We start from the raw sequence: 24,091 nt of genomic DNA on the forward strand, positions 1-24,091 counted from the left end.
TGTACAGGTTGCTAACAGTGAAGTTGTGAGACTGGAATGTAAAGCAGAAGAAAGATGATACTAGTAGACAGAAGTCAATTGGAGGAAGTCTAGAAAGTGGCTCACTTCTGATCAGAACAGACTTCAGAACTGGACCCTATACTGCTGAGGTCTACGTTTGAGGTTACAACTACTGTTGGCTCCTCCAGAATTCCAGTTTATTTTACTGGGGATAATGAATGATATAAAATCAGTGCTATCCCTGAGGATCCAGGTTAAGGGGTTAGAAATGTGATCAAGGTTCTGGTCATATGGTTACCTATGAAAAACTATAAATAGGTGACAAAACTCCTTTCCATTATCTTTCAACAGGGTATTAGGGGATTTCCATTACCTCAGTCAAGACACATGAGATTTTTTTTGTCCTTAGCACCTTTTATTGAAGTATGACCCTTGATGACAATCTGACAGGCATACCAATGCCAGCCAAGGAGGGAGTGGTGGAGGACACAAATGCAGAAACAATAAGACTCAGACAAATAATAGCTTCACATGGGATAGATGACCCCCAACAGTTGTACAACAAACACTGGTTCTTTATCTATAGAAATTGCCCCCTGCCCCACCCCCCTCTAAAGATCTACTAATCTTCAAAGAATATAATATGCTGTTTCAGAAATATTATTGGCATAGATAACTCCTTTGGCAAACACAGTGGGAATCACCAAGCTCCAGACAAAAGGAAGTGGCCAGAAGTGTGCCCAACTTCCTTCATCTGAAACCTGCTACTGGCAGAGCAGCACCTTTAGGGAGGCTGGGATTAAAGTTGTGGCTCTAGTGTCCCTTGACAGCTTTTTGGCACATGAGGTTAAATAGAAAACAGAACCTAAAACTGGCCTTGGAGGAGGCTTTTCATCTTTTCACCCTCTGTTCCTCTGCTTCCAGTCTCTCCCTTGTGAGGACTTTATTTTCAGTGTCTCTGTCTCCTTCTCTTGGATTCCCATTGAGCATGTATTGCTATATCCTGGCCAAGTCTGAAGCCAGTTAGGATTCAGGAAGACTCAATTACCTAGGCCCCTGGGAGTGGGGAGTTAGAAGGGACATGTTATAATAGCTCTTTCTCTATATATATCAACCACTGTACTTACCTATTACTCACTGGGGCCTGAATGAGTGTGTGAAGGGAGAGGGCAGAAGTCAAGACCAATAGCTATCTTTGTGGAAATCCCTTGGCCTGCCTTCCAAACTGCTACCCCCTGGCAGGCATTTGTGGAAGGCAGAGCCCGGGAAATGAGAATGGATTTACAATGAGATGACAATTCATCTCAAGTAACAGTGACAGCTTTGCAACACTATCATTCACAGTGGGACTATGCCAGCAGTGCTGGGCATCAGTGCCTACTAAGTAGTTCTCCTCTGTCTGCCTAACTTGAGCAGTGAAGTAAAACCTGCAATACAACTGAGCAGTGAAGTTAGGGTTATTTTATTAAGATCTTTGGAGACTGTCCTACCATGTACAAATGAGTGTCCTTGTGTTCTGATTCCAATTCTAAAATAATTTGAGGTGGGATGAGGGACAAAAATAACAGAGTCAATAGTACTTTTAGTGTGATTAAATTTAAGGTACAATCACTCAATTGCTCACTTGAAAAACTCAGACTATGGTCACAGGTGGGTGACCACTCTTTTCCCTGGGCCTATATTTCCAAAAAGCTGTTCTAGCCATGTACACACACACACACACACACACACACACACACACATACCTTATAATCATGGACTACATCAGCTCTATCCCCTCAATACAGGACATCTAAACTTGCTCATTGTTTGTCTTAGAGCCTTTTTTTTTAAGATGGCAGCCACAGCCTATATTCAAAGCACCCCCGCACCTTCCTCTACCTTGGCTTTGTAAGCCTACCCCTTTATAAGCCATCAGCCTTCCTGAATGAAGTAAAATTCTCCACTTGGGGGGAGAATGGCAGGTTGACATTTTAACTGTTATGACAGCAGCAGTGTACTAACAGCATACCTAGCCCCTGCCCCCACCTCAGGATACCCTGCTGGCCAAGATTCTTCCATTGTTTTCAAATACAATGAGAAGGAAAAGGAAGTTAGGAGCCAGTATTTGTAGCAATAACAAAGTTCCTTAGCAAATTCTTTTAGTTAAATGAGGTACTCCCGCTGCTACAGTTAACCTCCAAGGACAGGTACTAAGCACTCAGAATAACTCAGCACTAACTACAATAAATGCCAGGGCTTGCTGGGCAGAGCTGTGCAATACCAAGCGTGGGCTCGTTAGCAAGGAATAGGGAACTGAGCTGTATAACACGCAGAGTTTGGCTATAACTCCCTTCCTGCCATTGCCAAACTGAGGGCTTTTCCAGGATAGAAACTGGCTCCCTGTGTCAGGGTCTAGGCAACAGCAGCAGTATCAGTTGTTTGTCTGCCTCAGATCCTGGCTGGATCACATTTTACTCTGAGGGACTGGCCCTGGCTGGAGTTTTCAGCTACCGTGAATTTGGGTTCCCTGAGCCAGGACATAGGCTGAGAAAGCAATTAGATAGAGGAACTCCTCCTGAGCTTACCTCTTCCCTTTCCTTAGCTTTGAGACTGTAGAGAAATAGGTGGATCTTTGTCAGTTTCAGATTTCTTTGGTTTCAAAAAATAAGTAAGATAAAATTGAAACCTATTGGGGAACTCTAAGCTCATGGTTATCCATACTTCAAAGGAAGTATAGAGCCAGGTCACAATGAGGAAGCTGAGTTCAAGGTAAAAACTTCTTTCTTAGACACTTGTTAGCTATGGTGAGAATAATTCAAGGCTTTGGTACCCGCTTACCTAGCTATGGTGAATTCAGGCATATCTGCAGAAAATATTTTCTTCCTAGGCTAACTTTTCACTTTCTAACACCACTCTTTTCATTTTGTTAGTTAAAAAAAAAAAGAGAAAAAAACACAATAAAACATAAAAATAAATAAAACCAAAAGGCCATTTAAAATATAACAATTAAGAACCCCTTCCCCCCAATAATGAAACTTGTATGCAGAAGTCAGCTTTAGCAGAGCTATTTATGGCCCATAGTGTGAAGCCCTTAGGGTAGGCATGTGTAACCCCTAGCAACAAAAGACAAGATTAAACAGGAAGTGGTAGACCCAAAGTCTTAGGACAAAAGGAGGCCACACTAGCTAGGGCTGAGAAGTAGGCCTCTTCCCCCTCATGTAGATGTTGGAGAAGGTGGGGATGGAACCAATTTCTTTAAGCCTAGCTCCTCTCAACAGGGCATCTAGGAATCTCAAACCTTTGCTCATATTCTGTTAAGTGCAATTTCTCCTCTACTTCACAATGAAAATCTTGAGTGAGGCCTTGAAATTTCAGTAGGTGAATGCCCTCAAGATAGCCAGATCTCTGTGGGAAATGGCTGGGCCATGAACGCTGGGGCAGAGTGGAGCCACATACACACTTTCTTTCTGAGCCTTCAGAGGCTGATCATGGTGTGGGTGGGTGATGAGTACATGATGTCTCTGATGCCCTAGTGCAAAGAAGAATGAAGGCACTTTGTTGGTTCTGTATGTGGTGAGTGCTTGCTGTGCAAACTGTGGGAAAGAGAGAGTGGTTGTATAATCACACTCTGCTACAGCTTCTACTTCTTGCTTCTACACTGTAGGGTAGAAGCTTAGGTCCCCCCTAGTCTCTTAGCTGGTTGGGTGTACTGCTAGATACGAGGCAGTGAGAGACATTCAGGCTAGAGGATATGGAACAAACTGCTAACTAACTGCTATCTATTTGCTAACAAACTGCTAACAAAGAAAGCATTTCCTATTGTGGCTGGGCGGGGATGGTGTGGGCAGTCTGCTGGTAGAATTAGAAATTGCTGGGCCCCAGGAGTAGGCTTTCCCTGAGACATTTGAGCTGCTCTTCCCCGAGCTTGATCTTTTCTTCCAGCTCTCGCTGTTCAATGATAAGAGCAGATTTCATCTTCACAAAGTGCTGGTAATCTTGCAGCTGGTCCTGAGGCAGGTAGCGGGAGACCATGCCAAACACCAACTTCTCCCGTCGATCCACATGCTCTTTCAGCTCCTTGGCATCTGCCAACTGCCCTGTCAGCTGCTGCTTCTTCTCTATCAGCACCAACTGGGGAAGCATAAGACCAATTAAAGGCCATTCCAATTACCAGTCATCTGTCTAACTCAGTGGTCCAATGGAGGTGCTGCCACAAAGCAACTACCCATTCTACTAACTGATTAGTCCTGGATTTTCTATCCTGAAGTTTATTTTTATGCAATAGCCTTTCTTTCCTGTAGCAGGGAGAGGGTTACACAACAATGATTCTGGACAGGGGAATGTATAATACCTTTTTCCATCTCTAAGCTGCTTTTAATCAGTGGATCACCACTGATGTAGGGGTTGGGGAAGGCTCTGACAAAGCCAGTTCAGACCCCTTCTATCTTGTGAATAACCATCACTGTGGCAATGCATTCAAAACGATATGTGTTTCTGCATGGGTATATGGATGTGTGTCTATGTAGCCAGGTGTAGGCACATGCATTTGTGCCTCTTATTGTGGCTTCAAACTTGTTTGCAAAACCATTTGCATTCAAGCTGTGGAACTAACAGCCTCCCAATCACAAGTACTTGGTGAGACCTCTCCCTCCAATTAAATTGGGGAGGTGGGACATGGGAGACAGAGGAGTGTAGAAATTGCTGCTGCAGCTACTATTTCTACTACTATTGGCAGCTAGCACTGATTCAGTGTTTACTCAGTTTTGGGCTGTGTTTTAAGACATTAAAATGATTACATAATTTAATTCTGAAAGCCTATGTGGTAGGTAGTGTGTTCACTCCATTTTTAAGGGATTGAAATGGAGTGAGGTTAAGTTGCCCAGAGTCACATCGCTAATTAGTGATAGAGCCAGAATTTCAAGGCACTTAAAAGCCAGTGCTCACACTCAACACTAGACTACTACCTCCCAGACTAACCAAACTTGAAAGAGGAAGACCTGAGAAGAAACAGATGGCATTTCCCTCTATCCACACCCCTGAGACTACAACTTTACCTTCTCCTGATCAGCCTCTGAATCAATGCTGTTGAGAGCATTTTCCACCCGTGCCAGTCGTCCAGAGAGTGACAGCAACAGGCTGACCACTTTGTCCAGGTCCCCAATAAACAAACGGTATTTTTCAAACTCATTGGACTTGCAGACAGCTTTTAGGTTAGCCTCCACCTCTTCCCCAAGGGCAGAATTAGCATTGATATCCTCCAGCAATCCTCGCTGGGCCTCCCGCAGGACAGAAAGTTTTCTGCCAATGCTTTCAATAAGCTGTATCTAGGAGAAACAAAGAGAAAGAGGCAAAGGATGAGAATGGGGACTGACAGAAACTGGTCTGTTCTTGTAACCTCTGTTTTGTTTTGTTTTTTTGATTCAAGTAACAGATGGTGGGCTTCACCCTAGTCACTGGAAATAAAAGAAACCTGAGCAAGTCACAAGCAATTCTAATTTTCAGGACAGGTACCTTGTCTCTCATCTCTTAGAATCTGGGAAGAATCTCTGTCAACACCGAACTTCTTGGCATTAGATAATGGTATCCATGGGCTAATACAAAATGTAACTTAATAAAGAGTTGCTGAAAAAAAAATGAAACTAGACCACCTTGTTACACCATGGACAAGAATACATTTAAAATGGAATAAAGACTTAAATGTAAGACTCAAAAACTATAAAAATCCTAGAAGAAAACATAGGCAGTAAAATCTTGGACTTTTTCATGGCAATATTTTTTTTGATATAGCTCCTCAGGCAAAAGGAACAAAAGAAAAAATAAAACACATGGGATTACCTGACACTAAAAAAGTTTTTGCACAGCAAAGGAAAACATAAACAAAATGAAAAGACAACTCACAAAATGGGAGAATATATTCACCAATGAGATATCTGATATGGGCTTAAAATCCAAAATTTATAAAGAACTCAGACAACTCAACACCAAAAACACAAACAACCCAATTTAAAAATGGGCAAAGGACTTTAATAGATACTTCTCCAAAGAGGACATACAGATGGCCAATACACATGTGAAAAGATGATCAACCTCACTAATCATGAAAAATGAAATTAAAACCACAATGATATATCACCTCACTGATCAGAATGACTACCATCAATAAATCAACAAACAAGTGTAGGTGAGGATGTGGACAAAAGGGAACCCTTTGCACTGTTTGTGGGAATACAGACCGGTGCATTCCCAGGTGCATTGTGGAAAACACTATGGAGTTTCCTCAAAAAATTAAAAATGGAACTGCCCTTTGATCCAGCAATTACACTTGTGGAAATATATTCAAAGAAACCTGAATATATGCACCCCTATGTTCATTGCAGTGTTGTTGACAATATATAGCCAAGATTTTTTAGTAGCACAAGTGTCCAATAGTAGATGAATGGGTAAGAAAGCTGTGGTATATTTACATAATGGAATATAACTTGGATGTAAAAAAGAAGGAAATCTTACCTTTTGCAATAGCATGGATGGAGCTAAGAGAGTTATTATGCTAAGTGAAATAAGCCAGTCAGAAAAAGACAAATACCATATGATTTCACTTATATGTGAAATCTAATGAATGAATTAAGCTAACAAACAAAATAGAAACAGACTCATAGATACATAGAATAGTCTGACAGTTGTCCGATTATATAGGGATTGGGCGCTGGGTGAAAAAGTGAACGGATTAAGCAAAAAGGAAAAAAAAGGAAAAAAAGAAAAAGAAAAATACCTCAAAGACACAGAAAACAGTATGGTAATTACCAGAGGGAAAGAGGGGTGGTGGGTAATGGGAGAGGTAGAAGACAGTAAAGAGAAGCTAAATGGTGACAAAAGGAGACTTGACTTGGGGTGGTGAACACCCAGTAAAATATACAGATGATGTACCATAGAATTGTACACCTGAAACCTATATCATTTTATCAACCAATGTCACCCTCATAAATTAAATAAATAAATACTTGCTGAGACTGTTTAATAAACAGAACTTGAATGCTTGTAAGAACACAGCTTGAAAAACCATCATCATCAATTATTTGCCTATTTCTTCATTCATTTTTCTTCTGTCCCCTTAAGTACCTCCCATGTTCATGGCATTATGGTAGATCTTCACCCCTTCAGCTTAGTTTTTGAGGCCTTTTGGATAATAGTCTGAGTTCCAGAGTTTTAATGACTATGTTTGACTTAGAGTTCTGCAACTTCCTAGCTGTGTGACCTTAGGTGAATTTTGTTATGGAGTTTTACTTTATCTGCAGAATGGGGACAATTGCAGTACCTTCTCCACTGAATTATAATAAGGGTTCAATGATAAAATTAATGCAAAGGGTTTAACATAGACTAAGTACTCAGTAACAATGGGCTGCTATTATTATTATTCAGTTTGGTCCCGCTCTACCATTCTAATCTTACTTCTCAGAACCTTTCAGGATTAGTTCCTCACTCTTCTCTGAGTTCACAACACTCATTCTTATGTTCCTGGTTTGCTTATGTACCTCTACCTGATCTTTCACTTTGGCTAGTCCCATTCTTTCTCCTGAGCCAAGCTTTGCCTCTACCCTCCCTGCTGAAAGCCCCTACCCTCATAACTCTTCTCTCAATAATCTTTTTATTTTCTGAACTCTCCAATTTCTTAGAATTAGAAGCCTATAGTTTAATTTGAAGTTGTTCACTTTCTGTTTCATGTATGTGCACCTGATCCCTCTCCTACTATTGATGAAACTATGTAAGTTTCTCAAGGGCAGTAGTGCCTGTGTCTTCTGATTTGACTCCCCTATATGTGTAACCAGTTCTGGGACTGCATTCACGGGAAGGAAGGTAGTGTGGTTGAATGGAGTTTTGGAGTCAGGGATGCCTGGAATCCAATTCCACCTCCTCAAAACTGTGTAACCTTGGATGAGATACCCAGTCCCGCTGAAACTTCTGTTTTCTCATCTGTAAACTGGAGAAGTGCCTCCTCTCCTCCTGCTCTCTGTTCTTGTGTGGATGAAATGAAATCATAGAGGTAAAATACTTAGTAATGCCTAGCACATTAAGCATTTAATACATGTTTACTGATGCAGCAGCTGCTACTGTTGTTGTTACTATTATCACCTGGGTATTACTACTACTATTATCTGGGTTTGAACCCCAGCTCTGCCACTAAGTAGTGAAGTGACCTTGAGCAAATAACCTTTCTGCGCCTCAATTTCCCCATCTAAAAATAGGTAAGAATAGGTACCAATAGTACCTACCTCATAATATTGTTATAAGAATTAAATGATTCTACTGCTGGGATTATACCCTAAGAATCCAGAAACAACAATTCAAAAGAATCTATGTACCCCAATGTTCATGGTAGCCTTATTTACAATAGCCAAGTGCTGGAAACAGCCTAAGTGCCCATCAGTAAATGAGTGAATCAAAAAATGTGGTACATTTACACAATAGAATACTACACAGCAGAAAGAAAGAAGGGACTCCTACCCTTTGTGACAACATGGATGGACCTGGAGAGCATTAAGCTAACTGAAATAAGCCAGGCAGTAAAAGACAAATATCACATAATCTCACCTATAAGTGGAACCTAATCAAGAAAACAAACAAGTGAGCAAAATAGAACCAGAGACATGGAAACAAAGAACAGACTGACAGCAACCAGAGGGGGGAAGAATAAGGGGAGAAAGAAGGGCAAGAGTCTAGTCAAGGAACATGTATAAGGGACCCATGGACATGGACAACAGGGTGGGGATTGACTATGGGAGCTCTGAGTGGGGGGTGGGCAGGTCAGAGGAGAGTAATGGGGAAAAATTGAACAACTGTAATTGAACGATAATAAAAAATTAAATGAGTAAATACATGTCATGTGCTTAGATTAATATTTTGTATATAAGATATATGCTTCAATGTTTGTTTTATTATTACTCCTGCCCTGGCACTCTGGACCATTGGCTTGTAGTTTTCTAGAGTGTGTTCCTTTCTAGTACTTTATTTAGAAATACCTGAAGTGACCAAGACCAAAAGAACCTGTTCTAAGTTCAGAATCTCTTGTCATATTTCAGAACTTTTCAATGTTTAGGAGATCACCATGATTTTAGTATGAAGTATAATAGGTTTATAGTTAGAAAAATTCCAAAACCCACCGGGAAGGAGGGATCAATGATATTAATGCAGCAATACAATTAGATGCCAAGAGGCTCCCAGTTATATCCTTACCTTCTCCTTTCCCAAATAAAATGCAATGCCAGGAACACGGGAGGGCTGGCAGCCAAATGATCAACCTGGAAAATCACCTACCCGCCCCAGCTCTTAGGTTCCATAGATCTGCCAGGATGAAAGTGAAGACACCCCTTTGTTTGTTGGCACTTGGTCTCTGCAACCTGAACTTCAATCCTGAAGAAAGTGTAGTGGGTAGAGCTGTGGAGTCATTGCAGACCCAGGTAGGACTGAGCTGCTTTTCTGGTATATTATAAATCAGCATCATTCCACACCTATTTTCCTCAGAGACAAAAACTGTTCCAGCCCATCCATAATCACTTCAGATCACTGTCCACTGTTCTGTGCTTTGCTATTTCTAATCATTTCTCTCTTTTTCTGGTCAGATTTTAGTAGGTTTGCTCATAATAAAAGGTTCCTGAGTAAGGCAGGAACAGCCATGCCATCATCAGGGAACATAAAATCCAAGGAAGCAAGCATTGGATCAATAAAATTGATACCACCACACTTCCAATTTTTTCCCTGACATTTTGTTCCAGATTAAAAAGTGGTGGTAGGGTCTCTTGCAAATGGCCTTGAGTTTTCCTACAGGTCATATTCTGAATGGGAAACATGGGCAGATGAGTAATTTACATTGAATTCAGATGTTCACAAAGTGGTAAATTAGCCTTTCAGGTTGCTATGAAAACCCAGTTGTTTATGAAATAAAATGGGTAACGACAGGAAGGGCAAAGTGATTGCAGGAATCTGATTAGACAACCAGGATAGTGGTACTTAGAGGAAGAAAGGGGATTCTTGGAACAACATTTCCATTTATCTACTTAATATTTTAAGAGATTACTGACTATATTTGCAAATAAATACTAAAGTTCACCAGCTTATAATTTTTCCTTTTCTTTCTTAGTCAGTCTGTCCTCTCTCCTAGAAAGTTACATAGAGAATACGATCAATGATTGCCATTGGTTAGAGCTCAACTGGAAAAAACTCTGATGTGCCATGGGCAGTGAATTTCTTAACAAGGCTGGCTTATTTTGGAGGGACAGCCCAACAGAAAGTCAGACACTCTTGACTTCAAGTCTTGAGTCTACCACCTAGTCTATAACCCTGGACAACTTAGTCCTCTCAACTGGTAAAAAAGGGATAGTAATGTCTACCTTATAGAGTTGCTATAATGACTAGAGAGACACTGCAGTGATGGCTATGATTACTACTACCATAATTACTATTACTGACCAGATCAAAAAGAGACTGGAGCCCTGGCTGGTGTGGCTCAGTGGATTGAGCACAGGCCTGCCAACCAAGGTGTCGCCAGTTCGATTCCCAGTCAGGGTGTGTGCCTGGGTTGCAGGCAAGGTCCCTAGAACAGAGTACAACCACACATTGATGTTTCTCTCCCTCTCTTTCTCCTTCCCTTCTCCTCTCTCTAAAAATAAATAAATAAAATCTAAAAAAAAAGAGAGACTGGAGTTGTATTTATGAGAAGCCCAGAGAGGCTTTTTGATTGCCATTCCTGTAGTTTATAGGAATGTACCAAGATGTTCTAAAGAACCTAGAGGTCAGGGCAAGCTCTAGACATACTCAAGCTAAATACTGAAAAATCTCTAAGGTATTTTTAAAAAAAAATTTACCTTTTTTTGAGCCAGTTCATGGTCCACTTCCTCCTCTCCTAGGCCAATATCTGCCATCTCAGGTTGGTCTTTCAACTTGTTTAACAGCTCTGCCTTGGCCACAGAAATATTGTAATAAGCTGAGTAAGAGGTAGGGATCCCTGGGCCCCCATGAGGAGGTGGGAGGTGCTGAAATTCTTGTCTGTGGGAACAAAGAATAACCATTTGAACACCTCTGTTGAGAGGCTGCTGACCTTTCTTGTTCTCAGTTTCCCTATTTGTAATACATTGGGGCCCTGACTCACCAAGGAGTTGTAAAATAAGGAAATGATGGACCAGGAAGCAGGTTCAAATATAAACAAACAACATAAAAGCTACCTAAAAGCCAAGTCAAGGCCAATTTTAAGAATTTAAAAGGCAATTTCCTTGCCCCTGACTTCTGCAGCTACAGGAATTTCTTTAGAGATCATTTGGTTTGGTCATTGACATCCCACTAAAATCCAGAAAAGCTGACAGGACCCTAAAGTTCTGGGCTTATTATCATCAATTACCTGCCTTAGTTCATGGCACTGGAATATGGATCCTAAGGGAGGGGCTAGGTGGTAGGGTTGTATCTGACACCTCAGCTATCTGTCCTCTTAAGCCTGTTGGCTTCCCAACTATCTTCCTGGATCCTGCCCACTCCAGCTCTATTTAGTCTGCTTGCTTGCAAAAAACACCTCCTGGCTTTCCTGAACACTGGTCATTTCTTCTTTCCCAGCAATGTTAACTCCTGCTTAAAATGGTCCCTCCACTGCAGATCTTCCACAGCAAAGAGGTCACCCATGACCTTATCAGGTAGTCACCATGTTGGAGGCTGGGGTTAGCAACCCTGCCAGGGACTTGTCACAGCCCACCACATCTCTCATGAGCTTTCTTGAGACTGCCTGGTTTCTAATAGGCCTTTGGGCTGAGAAGAAATAACATCTCTCCACTTCCAGCATATCCCCAAATGCCCCAACCTCCTCTATAGTTGGACAATAAAGTGGGGAGGGAATGGAACCAGTAGGACCAAGGGGCTTGACAAGTACAGCAGCAGACCCTGTCGTCTTGGGTTCACTGAAGCCCATGGGGCAGAGGTGCTGCTTCTTGGAGCCCCAGCCCATCAAAGAGAACTGCTCTTCAGGAAAGAAGTAGTTCTGGTTCCATGCTGTCTTGGGTTTGGAGTCTTCTGCCATCAAGGCTTCTGGTCTGGTATGAGGAAGGAAATAAAAATAAAACACTTCAATGTCAGGCTTCAGAGACAGGGGCAAATAATTTCACCCATAATTTACTCAAGGGGGAGGCCCACCCCCTCTCTCTATATATTCTTATTGCCTATCAGCCACCCCCACTGTCAGTGTCACTGCCCCTTTGCTAACCTCTACCTGTTTGAAAGGAAAAATAGGAAAAACTCATTAGTAATTTCTGCAGCTATTTGCAGCTCTTAGATAAAGGTCAAAAATAATGGTTGAAATGTTCCACAGCTATTTACTAATTCATACTATGCTGTCTCATAATTCATCACACAAAGAAACTCTGGCACACCAACATTCCTCATCCCAGATATTAATTTTACATGTAGGTTTTTAAGCTAATTACACAGATAAAAGAACACTGTTAGCTAACATAACACAGTGTTTACTATGTCCCAGAAGCTTTCCTATGCTGTGTGCATGTGGCAGGATGGGAGGCAGCGTAGATACGGATATCAAATTTAATGCTCAGGACAACCATTGTATAGGCATTATGAGGCATTAAGAGGTAAAGTAACTTTCCCAAGGTCACCAGACAGTAAATGTCAGGCCCATGATGTAGATCTACGTGACCTAACTCCAAAATCTGTGATTTTAGCTACTATGCTATATTCCCAAAGGGACAACTTGACTGCATATAAAACTGTGCATGTAAAGAATTTTCTGACTGAACTATATCTATGTTAGCAGAAAAAAGAGAACATTCTGGAGGGCATATGAACATATAAGATAGAGAATTCCTATCCATAAGAAAAATATTTAAGGCATATGTGAGCGTTCTGACTCAGAAAGTACTGGATTTAAAAAAAAAAAAAAAAAAGAATGTAGCCCTGGCCAGGTAGCTCAGTTTGTTGGGGCAGCATCCCCATATGACAAGGTTGCAGGTTCTATTCCCAGTCAGGGCACATGCAGGAGTCAACCAATGAATGCATATGTAAGTGGAACAACAGATAGATGTTTCTCTTTCTTCCCTTGCTATCTCTAAAATCAATCAATAAATAAAAATTTTTTAAATATGTGGCTGAACATCAATTATATTTTAATAAAACTGGAAAAAGTTAAAATATATTTTAAAAGGATGTGCTAATTAGAGACACAGTTCCCCAGAAAACAGAGCCCTGTGCACTATGTCCTAGGGTTCATTTCCTCAAAATCTCCATTAATAAGTCAGGGTTTACAGGAGATCTGAGAACACAATCTGAATTTTATAATGGACATTGAAGACAAAATCAGATTCCTTCTACACAGCACTAAAAGGAAATGCAAAGAGTCCATAAAGCAAGCTATACCAGCACCTGAAGCAGTGTTATTAGACTTAACTAACACTCAGTAATTCCATTAACCTGCTTCTAAACATACCCCAGAATTTCATAACTGAATAATATGTGGGTTACAGAGATAATCTGGGTTAATTTAGATTTAAAGTATTACATATGTACTTGCCCCTAACATTATTCTCCATTACAAAATCTTAAAGCCACTTCCTTCTGGTTAGAACCCTGTATTATCTGAGGATCTATAATAGGTTCTTCTTGAGGAGTCCAGAAATCCTGGGATGATATAGTGGGTATAGTGAGCCAGACTACCTGAGTTCCGGCTACCTGTGATGTTCTGCAATTTACCTGTGCCTCACTCTTCTCATCTAAAAAATGTAGGAGACTAATGGTATCTGTTTCATAGCTTTGTTGTGAAGATTAAATTTATCAGTATATGAAAGTTCTTAGAACAGTGCTTGGTACATGGCAAGCAAGCAAAAATATTAGGTATGTTGGGATTGATGCTGTTCCTTAAATTGCCATCACTCAAAGAAGCACCTTAGTTGACTTTTTGCAGCCACAAACCAGGGATGTACGCAAACAAATGCTTTCCCTGGCATTGCATAGTCATGTTTTTAAAAAATCTCTGGAACAAGTTACAAGATCTGTAACAATAGCAATTTCTTTTTCTCTGGCCAAGGTGCCAAGGTGAATGGACACATATAAAGGAAGCAGGACCAGGAAACTGATAAGGGTACTATAACTACTATACCCCATACATATTACCCTACAGGACATGGGAGGGCCTTGTCAAGGCCTGGCTTACTATAAGGACAAAATCTCTATGAGACTAAAATAGTGAAATAAGCATGGATATGAGAGTCATACAGATCTGGTTTTGAATCCTTGCTGCACAATTCTGACTTATTTGGTTTCTTATTTTGTTCAGCTTTAAGTTTGTCATCTGTCAAATGAGGATAATAATGGCCCTTAGGGCTGTTGGAAGGATTAAATGAAATAATGGATATAAAATAACTAGCAGTGTCTGGCACAGAGCAAATGCTTAATTCATGTTTATTCATTCATTTATTCTTTATTCTTTTTTTAGAATTTATATTTTATTTTTTATTGTTGTTCAACTACAATTATCCCCATTTTCCCTTCACCACTCTCCCCCACCCCGCCCACCTCTACCTTCCACACTCAATTCTAACCCTCTCCTTTGGCTTTGACCATGGGTCCTTTATACATGTTCCTTGATGACCCTTCCCCTTCTTTGACCAGTTATCCCTATCCCCCCTCCCCTCTGGTTACTGTCAGTTTATTTCAATGTCTTTCTTCTGAATATTAAGCACTTATTATGTGTTAGGTTACCTTCCCTTCTCCCTGCTGTGATAGATAACAATTATAGTCACTTTCCACAAAATGTATTCCAATTACAATAAGAATTCTTCCCAGATAGATGGACAGCTTAAGAAGCAGCCACTAGGCATCTGATAAGAGATTCTCACTATTTCAGGGAATCTGGCCCTGTAAGTGCTGTGTCACTTTCAGCTACAAAACCTTAACTAGCTCCAGATAGCCAAGTAACGGTTTTGCCTGTCAGTAAAAGACATGATAAGAAGGTGTTTCTAATAGCAACAAGTCTCAGGCAGGTTCTTTCAATAAAGGGATTTAAAGAAAGCACTTAGAGGATAGATACGTACCCCCAACCTTCACTCCCAGCAGAGAGTTGGTTGAGCTCTCTACTGGAGGACTGGCAGAGCTAAGAGCCAAAGCTCTTTTGCTTTGGAGCAAAGAAGACAACCATGCATTGTAGGGCACACATAAGAGCATTGGGACAGTGAAGAGAACAGACACTGGGAGTCCTGCAGCTAGATGACACTTCTGCTTTGGCCTCCCTGCCCAGGTAGCTCACTCTATCAGCTACCATGTATTGCCCACTGAAGCAAATGCAAAAAGATAGGTGAAACAAGGGTGGGGGTAGTGGAGAAAGTGGAAGAGGAAAACTATGTCCTTAGCCATTGTGAGGAATGATCAGGACATAAAACACCCAACCTCCGGAACACCTTTGATGCTGGGGTGTTTGGAAGAGTTTAAAAGTCCAGGCAGGTGCTAGAGTAAATGCAGGTCAGGTTGTGACCTGGCCTCTTGTTCTGAAGAACAAGTATAAGAAAAGGTAAAAAAGTACCTGAACCACACACCTGCAGGAAAAGCCTAGTATAGATAACAAGGCCTTCTGGTTCAGGGGCAAGAAACTGATGCATATCTTAAAGACAAACTGGAAAATAATAAATATATTTTGATAGTGGTATTTAGGGATAAGAACACGAATAACTACAGTTAACTGAGCACCTACTATGTGCTAAGCATGAGGCTATGTCCTCTATGTAGATTAACTTTATATTCACAACAACTACATGCAATAGGTATCATTATGCCCACTGTCCACATGAGAAAAACTGAGGCTGGGAACAGTCCATGTGAGGCTGGGAATATGAGAAAACTTGGGCTGGGAACAGTCCAAGGTCATGTAACCGGTACATGATGGAGGTTGAATTCACATTCATGCTGCCTGCCTCTTCAAGGACCTAATGACCTAATAAGCACTTACTTGGAGGGATCAGTGGTCTCCTGCTCTGATGTCCTCCAAAGCCCACCAATGCCATAATAGCAAGGTGGCTGAGCTTTCTCAGGTTGAGATCCCAAGTGGCCCCTTATTGGAGGCAGGAAATCACTGGAATGGTGAGCAAAAGACTCTTGCTCTGCTGGGAGGTTCTGTGTGCTCTGCCTTGAGACCTCCGGATGACCAAAGCCCAGAGGTTGTGGCTGCTCCAGGACTCTTTCAGTGTTGAGAGCACAGGAACCAATGGTTTCTGAACTGAAATACTGGGGTGGCAGCTCTTCCTCCTCTCTTCCCTCTTCTTCTTCCTCCTCTTCCTCTACCCCCTCCTCCTCTTGTCCTTCCTCCTCCTCCTCTTCTTCCTCCTCCTCTTTCTCCTCCTCTTGCTGCTGCTGTTGCTGTTGCTGCTTCTGTTGCTGCTGGGCTGCACGGAAGAGCCTGTACTTCTCCCAGTTGGGAGGAGGAGGACGAGGAGGAGGAAAGGCCTTCTTCTTGGTTCCCAGAGGATCTAGCTGGGGTTCATCAACTTTGCTAAGGAGCTCCCTCCTTTGCTGCACCCAGGCTTGGGAGCTCTGGGGCTCCAAGCTGATGTGGCTCTCTGAGAAGGCACGGCTACGCAGTGGGTGGGGCATGGAAGCCATAGAGCTCCCCTCTTCATAAACTGAAATTTCCTCTGTTTTTTTTGAAGAGTGCTTGAAATCTCCAAGGAGGTCAAGAGAAGAGATTGCTCGGTAGCTTGACAAATCCAGTGCTGGGTTCTCAAGGCAAGGATGAAAGGGGGTTGCCCATGAAAAGCCAGCCTTAGAATGAGACATTTCCCTGCAAAAGAGCAGATGGGGATTGTGTAAGACAAGCAAGTTGCAGATGATCCCATATTTTTGATATCATCTATGTAAAATTTAAAATGGGCACAAAATGATGTAATCTACGTAGTAAATGTAATAACAGTAATATATAATGTCTTAACATATTTAGTCCTCATAATAACCTTAGGAAGTTTCTATTATTATTGTCCTGACAGCTGGGGAAATTGAGGCATGGTCAGGTTAAGCAACTGTCTCAGGGTCATAAAGCTAGTTAGTGGCAGAGCTATCGTTTGAACCTGGACGATCTCTAAAGTCTGAATACACACACCACCTCAGTCTGTTTGTAGCACTCAGATTGAATGTGCTATATCCTTAGGCTTACAAGTCTGCTTATCTTGTTTCATCTGTTGTTTTGTTTTTAATTATGAAACATTCAAATATTTATAAACATACAGAGATTACTAAAAAATATTCACGTTCCCACCTGCTGCTCACAATAAGCACATCTTAACACTTTGCCATTCACTGATGCTTCATAAATTTTTAAGAAATAAAAAGTATTCTAGTTTCACTCCCCACTTCCATTCCCCTGTTGTTTCTCTAGATGCAGGCTATATCATAAATTTGATAGGTATGCATTCTGTCCATGTTCTGATACTTGTAAGAAAAAACATCAAGCAGAACATTTATAAATATCTGCTATTTGGGATTTAAAATATCTGCTTCTAATATAATTCCAGTCAGAATTCTTGATAGGAATTTTTAACTGTAGAATTATAAAATTAGCTTGTAAAGCAAAGCATGATATAATATCAAAGAGTACTTGCTACACAAGAAATGGGGTGTGAGTAAGGGGTTAAATATATTATAAAGAAATTACAGTGAAAAGAGTGCATTGTGATTGGTGGAACAGGATAGAAAGCCCAGAAACAAATGAAACTATTTAAACATCATATATAATTGATCTTCCATAACAAGGAGATAAAGAAAGATCATTTAATATATCTTTTTTTGATGCTCACTGGGGTGCATTTTTCATTGCTTTTAGAGAGAGAGAAAGAGAGACAAACATCAGTGTGAGAGAGAATATTGGTTGCTTCCCATAAGAGCCAGGACCAGGGATCATATGCACTGGCCAATGGGGACTGGACCTGCAACCTAGTATGTGCCCTGACCGTGGACTGAACCTCCAACATTTCAGTCACAGGTCAATGCTCCAACCAACTGAGCCATACAAGCCAGGCCTAATAAATCTTTTTGGAGATAACTGCAGAGCAATATTATTTGGAGCTGTACCATGACACACACACACACACACACACACACACACACACACACACTTCAAAATAAATTCCAGATTTAAGGGTGTATGTACATAAAATTTAAATATATATGGTGGGCTGGGATGGAAATATAAGACAGAAAACTGTACTTGAACAATAATTAAATAAATTTTAAAAATTAAAAAAATATATGTTATATGTGTGTATAATGTACCTATAAGAAAAAAACTATCAAAATTAAATTCAGTTATGAAGAGAAATAACATTCTCATCTTATAAGCAATAAAAGAAAATACCAAAGGGAAAGGAGTCCAGGTTTATTTCAAAATGTATAAAAATATTTATAAAAAGTCAAACTTTTATATGCATATTATGTATATATACATATTATATTTACATATAATAAAGAGTCACCAAAGTCAGAGGACATCTATTAAGCACATTAAGCCAAAAGATCTGGTTTCCTGCTGTAGCCTGTGAGCAGTAAACATCATTCTAAATACTGCCTAGTGGTAGGAAATTCCAGCAGTTCAATCAAATCATCAGACAGAATATCCATTCAATAGTCATGATAAATACTGGGAATATTTCTTTAATAATTTACATAATGGTAGCCAAGCTCAGATAGAATGGAATGCAAAAATATCCTTCACTCCCCTTATCTCCAGTCCCCACCCTAGCTAGTTCATCAGTCACATAGATCAAAAATTTATATCCATACATTCCTCACTCTCTTCTCATTTAGGCCTTATCCCACCTGCAACTTATTGAGATTAAAACAATCTCTTGTGTACAAACTGTTCCATCTGGTATTCCCCCCCCATGAAATAAACAAAAAACCAAGGTAGTAGGTAGAGAGGACTATCCTGACCTTATCTAAAATAAAGATGACATACTTAATTTTCCTTTTTTCTATTTTGTTCTTTCTCAGAGGATACATCATGACCTGAGATTCTGTTACATACTTATTTTTACTTGTTTATTCTGTGGTCCAATCTCTAACTATAATATAAGGTCCACACCTGCATGAATCTTGTGTGTTTCATTCATCTGGTATGTAGTGCCTAGCACACAATAGGCATTCAATGAGTACTTGTTTAATAAACAAACTAATGCTAAAATGGGGGGAAAAACAAGGGCCATGATATTCATATCATTAAAAAGTTGAATTAAAGGCAAAAAACAATAAAGACAAAAAAGGGCACTATAATATTAATAATTAGAATAGGTGATGAAGATCTAACTACTCTGCATCTTTACATACCAAATAACAGAGCATGAAAATTTCTAAAGTAAGTCAAGGGGATGTAAAGTAAAACATAGGGAATATAGTCAATAACATGTTAACAACTAGGTATGGTGCCAGGCGGGTACTAATCTTATCTGGGTATTTACTTCATAAGTGATATAAATATCTAATCACTATGTTGGACACCTGAAACTAATATAATAGCATGTCAACTATAACTGAAAAAAAGTACTGAAAATTTCCTAAAACAAAATCTATAGGAAATGCAAAGGTAGAAAAAAAGCAGAAACAAAATATGACATTGTTTCAGCTGATGACAGATTTCACAGTCAAAAACTAATGGAGCCCTAACTGGCATGGCTCAGTTGGCTGAGCGTCATTCTGCAAAGCAAAACGTCAATGGTTAGATTCCAGGTCAGGGCACATGCCTATGTTGTGAGCTGGTCCCCAGTAGGGGCACATGTGAGAGACAACTGATCTGTGTTTCTCTCACACATCAGTGTTTCTCTCCTTCTCTTCCCCCCCTTCCCTAAAGATAATAAATAATTTTTTAAAGTAATTTTATTTATTTTAAAAGTATTTATTACTTTAAAAGTAATTTTATTACTTTTTTAAAGTAATAAAAATTTTAAAAATACACTACTTTTTAAGGGCCCATGAACAATTTCAGAAATTGATTAACCTAATTATATATTAACCTAAAAAGTAGAGTAGTACAGAATACAGTATCTAATCATAATTTAATAACACTCTAACAACAAAAATAAAAAACAAAAAAATTCTACAATAAAAAATAAAAGGGAAACTGGGATGGGAGAAATAGACAAAAAACTGTACTTGAAAAATAACTAAATAAAATTAAAAAATAAATAAATAAATAAATAAATAAATAAAATACAAAAAAAAAGGGAAAATATTCTCTAGTCAAAGAGGAGATCTAGTTTGAAACTGTAGAATACCTTGGAAATAACAACAATGAAAATATAAGAAGCTGGAGCATATGGTTGATTAAAACAGTGGTAACAGGAAAAATTGTAGAACAACAAATTAAAATAAATGAATTAAGCATTTAACAAAAAAGGTTAAGAAAACAGGCACAAAAATAGACCTAAGCAAAGCAGAAAGAAAACTCATGGTACCAATCAATACACTGGAAAACAAATGATAGAACAAAAAATTAAAGCTGAAATCTAGTTCTTTACATGAAAATTAAAATAAGACAGATAGACCACTTGCTAATCTAATTAAAAACTCAAATGCAAAAAAATGGAAGAATGAAGATATCTAAACCCACCAGTTACCATAGAAAATATTGATAAATTTGACCAAAAATCAAAAGCACACTCACATGGTCTTGTGTTAATTCTAACCTTCAAGGAACAGACAACCCCAATGCTATTTATGCTTCCTAAACTCTGGAATCTAGAGAATAGAGGGATTAGAAAAGAATCCTCCACAGAGCTACTACCCTTTGCAACAACATGGATGGAACTGGAAAGCATTATGCTGAGTGAAATAGGCCAGGCATTGAAGGACAAATACCATATGATCTCACCTTTAACAGGAAGCTAAATAACAAAATAAACAAGCAAATAGAATAAAAACAAAGACACTAAAATAGAGAACAAGTGGGCAGCGACCAGAGGGGAGAGGGAAGGGAATTTAAGGGGAAAAACGAGGAGGGATTTTGAAGAACAAGTATGAAAGACACAGGGATGAGGTCTGTGGGGAGGGGGGGATGGGAGGGAGGTGGGGAGACGGGGCGGAGGGGGGGTTGGGATGGGAGAAATTGACAAAAGAAAACTGTACTTGAAAAATAACTCAATAAATTTTAAAAAAAAAGAATCCTCCACAATGTCAATACCAAAACCCATAAAGATACATAAAGGAAAACTAGGGACCATTCTCATATAAAAATACTAATGTATTTTTGCATTTAAAAACATAAATGTTAGGACATTAGTATATATAAGGAATTTATTAATAAACTCCAGCATATATTGAAGGGACATACTTAGAAAATTCTTTTGGAGAAGGGTGGATAATACAAAAGATTGGAAACCACTAGTTTGGGAGAGTCATTCCTAACCAAAGTGGCTCCTACTCAGAATTACCTGGAGAAATTGTTTAAAATGAAATTCATGGCTCTCAGCCCCAGAAACTGGAAGTTAGTACTTCTGGTGGGGTCCAGGAATGCATAGGTTTTTAACAATTGGCCCAAGGGATTCTAATACAAGTGGCTCAGGAGCCATACTATGGAAATAAAGGGCCAAGATAAAAAGAATATATGAGTGTTGTGGTTTAGGGAACTAGGTTTGAAGACAGAGTTATTTGTTCCAGTTAGATTAGTTTTCAGTCTCTACAGCCTTTCTTCTACCCCTTGCCACACACATTCCTACCTTCTATCCCTGCCTTTTTCCCCCTTTCTCATCTTCATTTGCAATCTCCATGTGATAAAATGCAGGCAGTGACAGCAACATCTCCAAAAGCCTCATTTAGGCCATTGTCCCACAGCTATGGTAAGAAGAACCCTGCTTCATGACAGTAATCAAATTTACTACTCTTTCTTTTTCCCTAGCCAGGGCACTGTAAAAGCAATAGAGCAGAGTGGAAAGAACACATTGTCAGAAAGACTTGGGTCTAAATTCCAGTAAAAATTTAAAATCTGGCTCTATAACCCAAAAGCTATACAATTGTGAGTAGAGTATTTAATTACCTCAGTTTCGGTAAAATGTCTATCTTACAAGCTGTTGTGAAGCTTAACTATATAAAAAGGACCTAGCAACAGAGAACAGACCGATAGTTCTCAGGGTAGGGGGCTGGGTGAAAAAGGTGAAGGGATTAAGCAAAAACAAAAACAAAACAAACTTCATACACACAGATAAAAGTATGGTGATTACCAGGGAGGAAGAAGAGGGTAAAGGGGGAATACATGGAAATAGAAGGAGACTCGACTTGGGGTGGTGGACATACAATACAATGTACAGATGATGTGTTATAGAATCATATACCTGAATCCTATATAATTGTATTTACCAATGCCAGCCCAATAAATTCAATTAAAAATAAATAAAAATAAGAAAAGAACAGCAATGATGTTTGGTACATGAAAGGTGATTAATAAATATCAGGACTATGTTTATTATTAGAGTGAAGTCCCTTACTCAGAACCACTGCATATGGTTGTACAAGGTATGCAGTATACAACCTTCACTGCTGTATGCTTCAGCATTGTTCTTTGTTCCCATCAAAAGATTTGGACTACATGCCCCTCTGGTTAATGTTCAGACCTGCTTAATGGCTGAGAAATCAGGAGATCTAGGATCCCAGCTCAGCCACATAGCTGCCTAGCCAGGAAGCCCTGGCTAACCAAGGATTTTAATCCTGGGGTCATTTACTCACTCTTCCCATCCGTTGAAGAGGAAAGATAATAAAAGACAAGTTTAGGCTCAACTGCAGAGAGAAGATCAAAAGGACTAGGTATTCTAAGTTGTCTTATTTAGATACTAATCACTAAATCAGTCTTACAGAACTTACCTGTAGGTAGCCAACTCCAGTATCAGTTGGAAGAAAAGAGAATGCCCTTTTAGGGACATTTGGTGCACCAATTCATGACACAGTGGTCCTACCTAGAGGCAATGGGCTCCAACAAGGCAACCTGGAACTTGCTATTCTCTATATCAATTCTTTTTTTTTAAAGCACTGCCTTCCCACTTACACAACTTGTGTAGGACCAGCCTCATCCTTGCAGAGATACTTATATCAGGGGAACAAAGTAATCAGGACTCCAGAAAGGGGAAGCACTGCCCTCAATGGGATCAGCTGGACCAATGGATATACAAGTCATTCCAAGCTGTCACTGAATATTACACTGTGCAAAGGGAAAAAAACAATATAGCCCTTGCCTTTCCAGCACTAACAGGTGAAGCAAACTGGTGAATAGGAGGCTTCCACTGATGTATTAGGCTGATGATACTGGCCCCGTAGCTCCTTGCTGAAGACACAGGAGAAAGCATGAAGTCTAAGTATGAGAAAGAGCTTTGTTGACACAAACAAGGAGACTACTACATCTCAAAAACAAAAGTAAATTGCCGGCCCAGTCCTGGACTGTTCTCTTTTCCTCTTGGTACAGGTCATCTTATCTTCTGATGAATAGATTTTCCCTTTTTGTTAAAATCTTTTATTTTTGTGTAATAGTAATAAAAAATGAAAACCAAAAAGCTCTCCCTGCCTCCTCCTTCACCTTTTTGAAGTTTTCTTGTTTGGAAATTTTATTTTTAAACTCTCCACAATAGCTTGGCATTCCAGCATCTCAGCAGCAAGAGTGCACAGATCCAGCCTCTCTCTCCTTTCCCTTTCCTCAGCAGCCAAAAGATAAGACTGCTCCAAGAGAAACAGCCACTCCCAGGTTATTACTGAAGGAAATACTTGCAAGATCCAGGAAGTGAGACACAAGGAGGCTACACAGGGAGGGGAGAAGGGCTCAGATGGTTTATTGTTACCACCCTTCTCTGCTGCTAGATTCACATAACTTCAAGTAAAGAACAATTAGTTTGGTAAAAACAAATGCAAATAGTAGAACTTGCCCTGAGGCTTCTATAGCCTGTGGGAGGTTGGCACAGGGTCTTTTGAAGAGATCAGAGAAGTCCTTGCTTTATTTGGGCTGTTCTATGTGAAGCTTAGCTACCTCTCTCCAAAGACTCCAACTTGGAGTTTCTAAGGTCTTCCTATTAGTCCCTAGACCTTATATAGTGTCATATCCATGGTGAAAGGGATGTTAATA

At 39.8% G+C, this 24,091-nt stretch overlaps 1 protein-coding gene across 5 annotated transcripts in view; it reads right to left on the reverse strand.

Moving 5' to 3' along the window:
* Positions 1–382: 382 nt before the first annotated feature.
* SHROOM4 (shroom family member 4) overlaps positions 383–24,091 on the reverse strand; it is a 262,559-nt gene continuing 238,850 nt past the window's right edge. For all 5 annotated transcript variants that reach the window (XM_037159038.2, XM_053670636.1, XM_053670639.1 and 2 more), the window contains 5 exons: positions 15,962–16,789; positions 11,898–12,047; positions 10,839–11,019; positions 5,037–5,306; positions 383–4,113 (listed from right to left, as the gene is read on the reverse strand). In XM_037159038.2, the coding sequence (XP_037014933.2) occupies positions 3,844–4,113; positions 5,037–5,306; positions 10,839–11,019; positions 11,898–12,047; positions 15,962–16,789 (1,699 nt within the window). In that variant the 3' untranslated portion in view covers positions 383–3,843. The remainder of the gene's footprint in view (positions 4,114–5,036; positions 5,307–10,838; positions 11,020–11,897; positions 12,048–15,961; positions 16,790–24,091) is intronic.

This window comes from Artibeus jamaicensis, unplaced genomic scaffold (assembly GCF_021234435.1).
Source record: "Artibeus jamaicensis isolate MK-2021 breed Jamaican fruit bat unplaced genomic scaffold, CSHL_Jam_final contig_60, whole genome shotgun sequence".
NCBI lineage: Eukaryota > Metazoa > Chordata > Mammalia > Chiroptera > Phyllostomidae > Artibeus > Artibeus jamaicensis.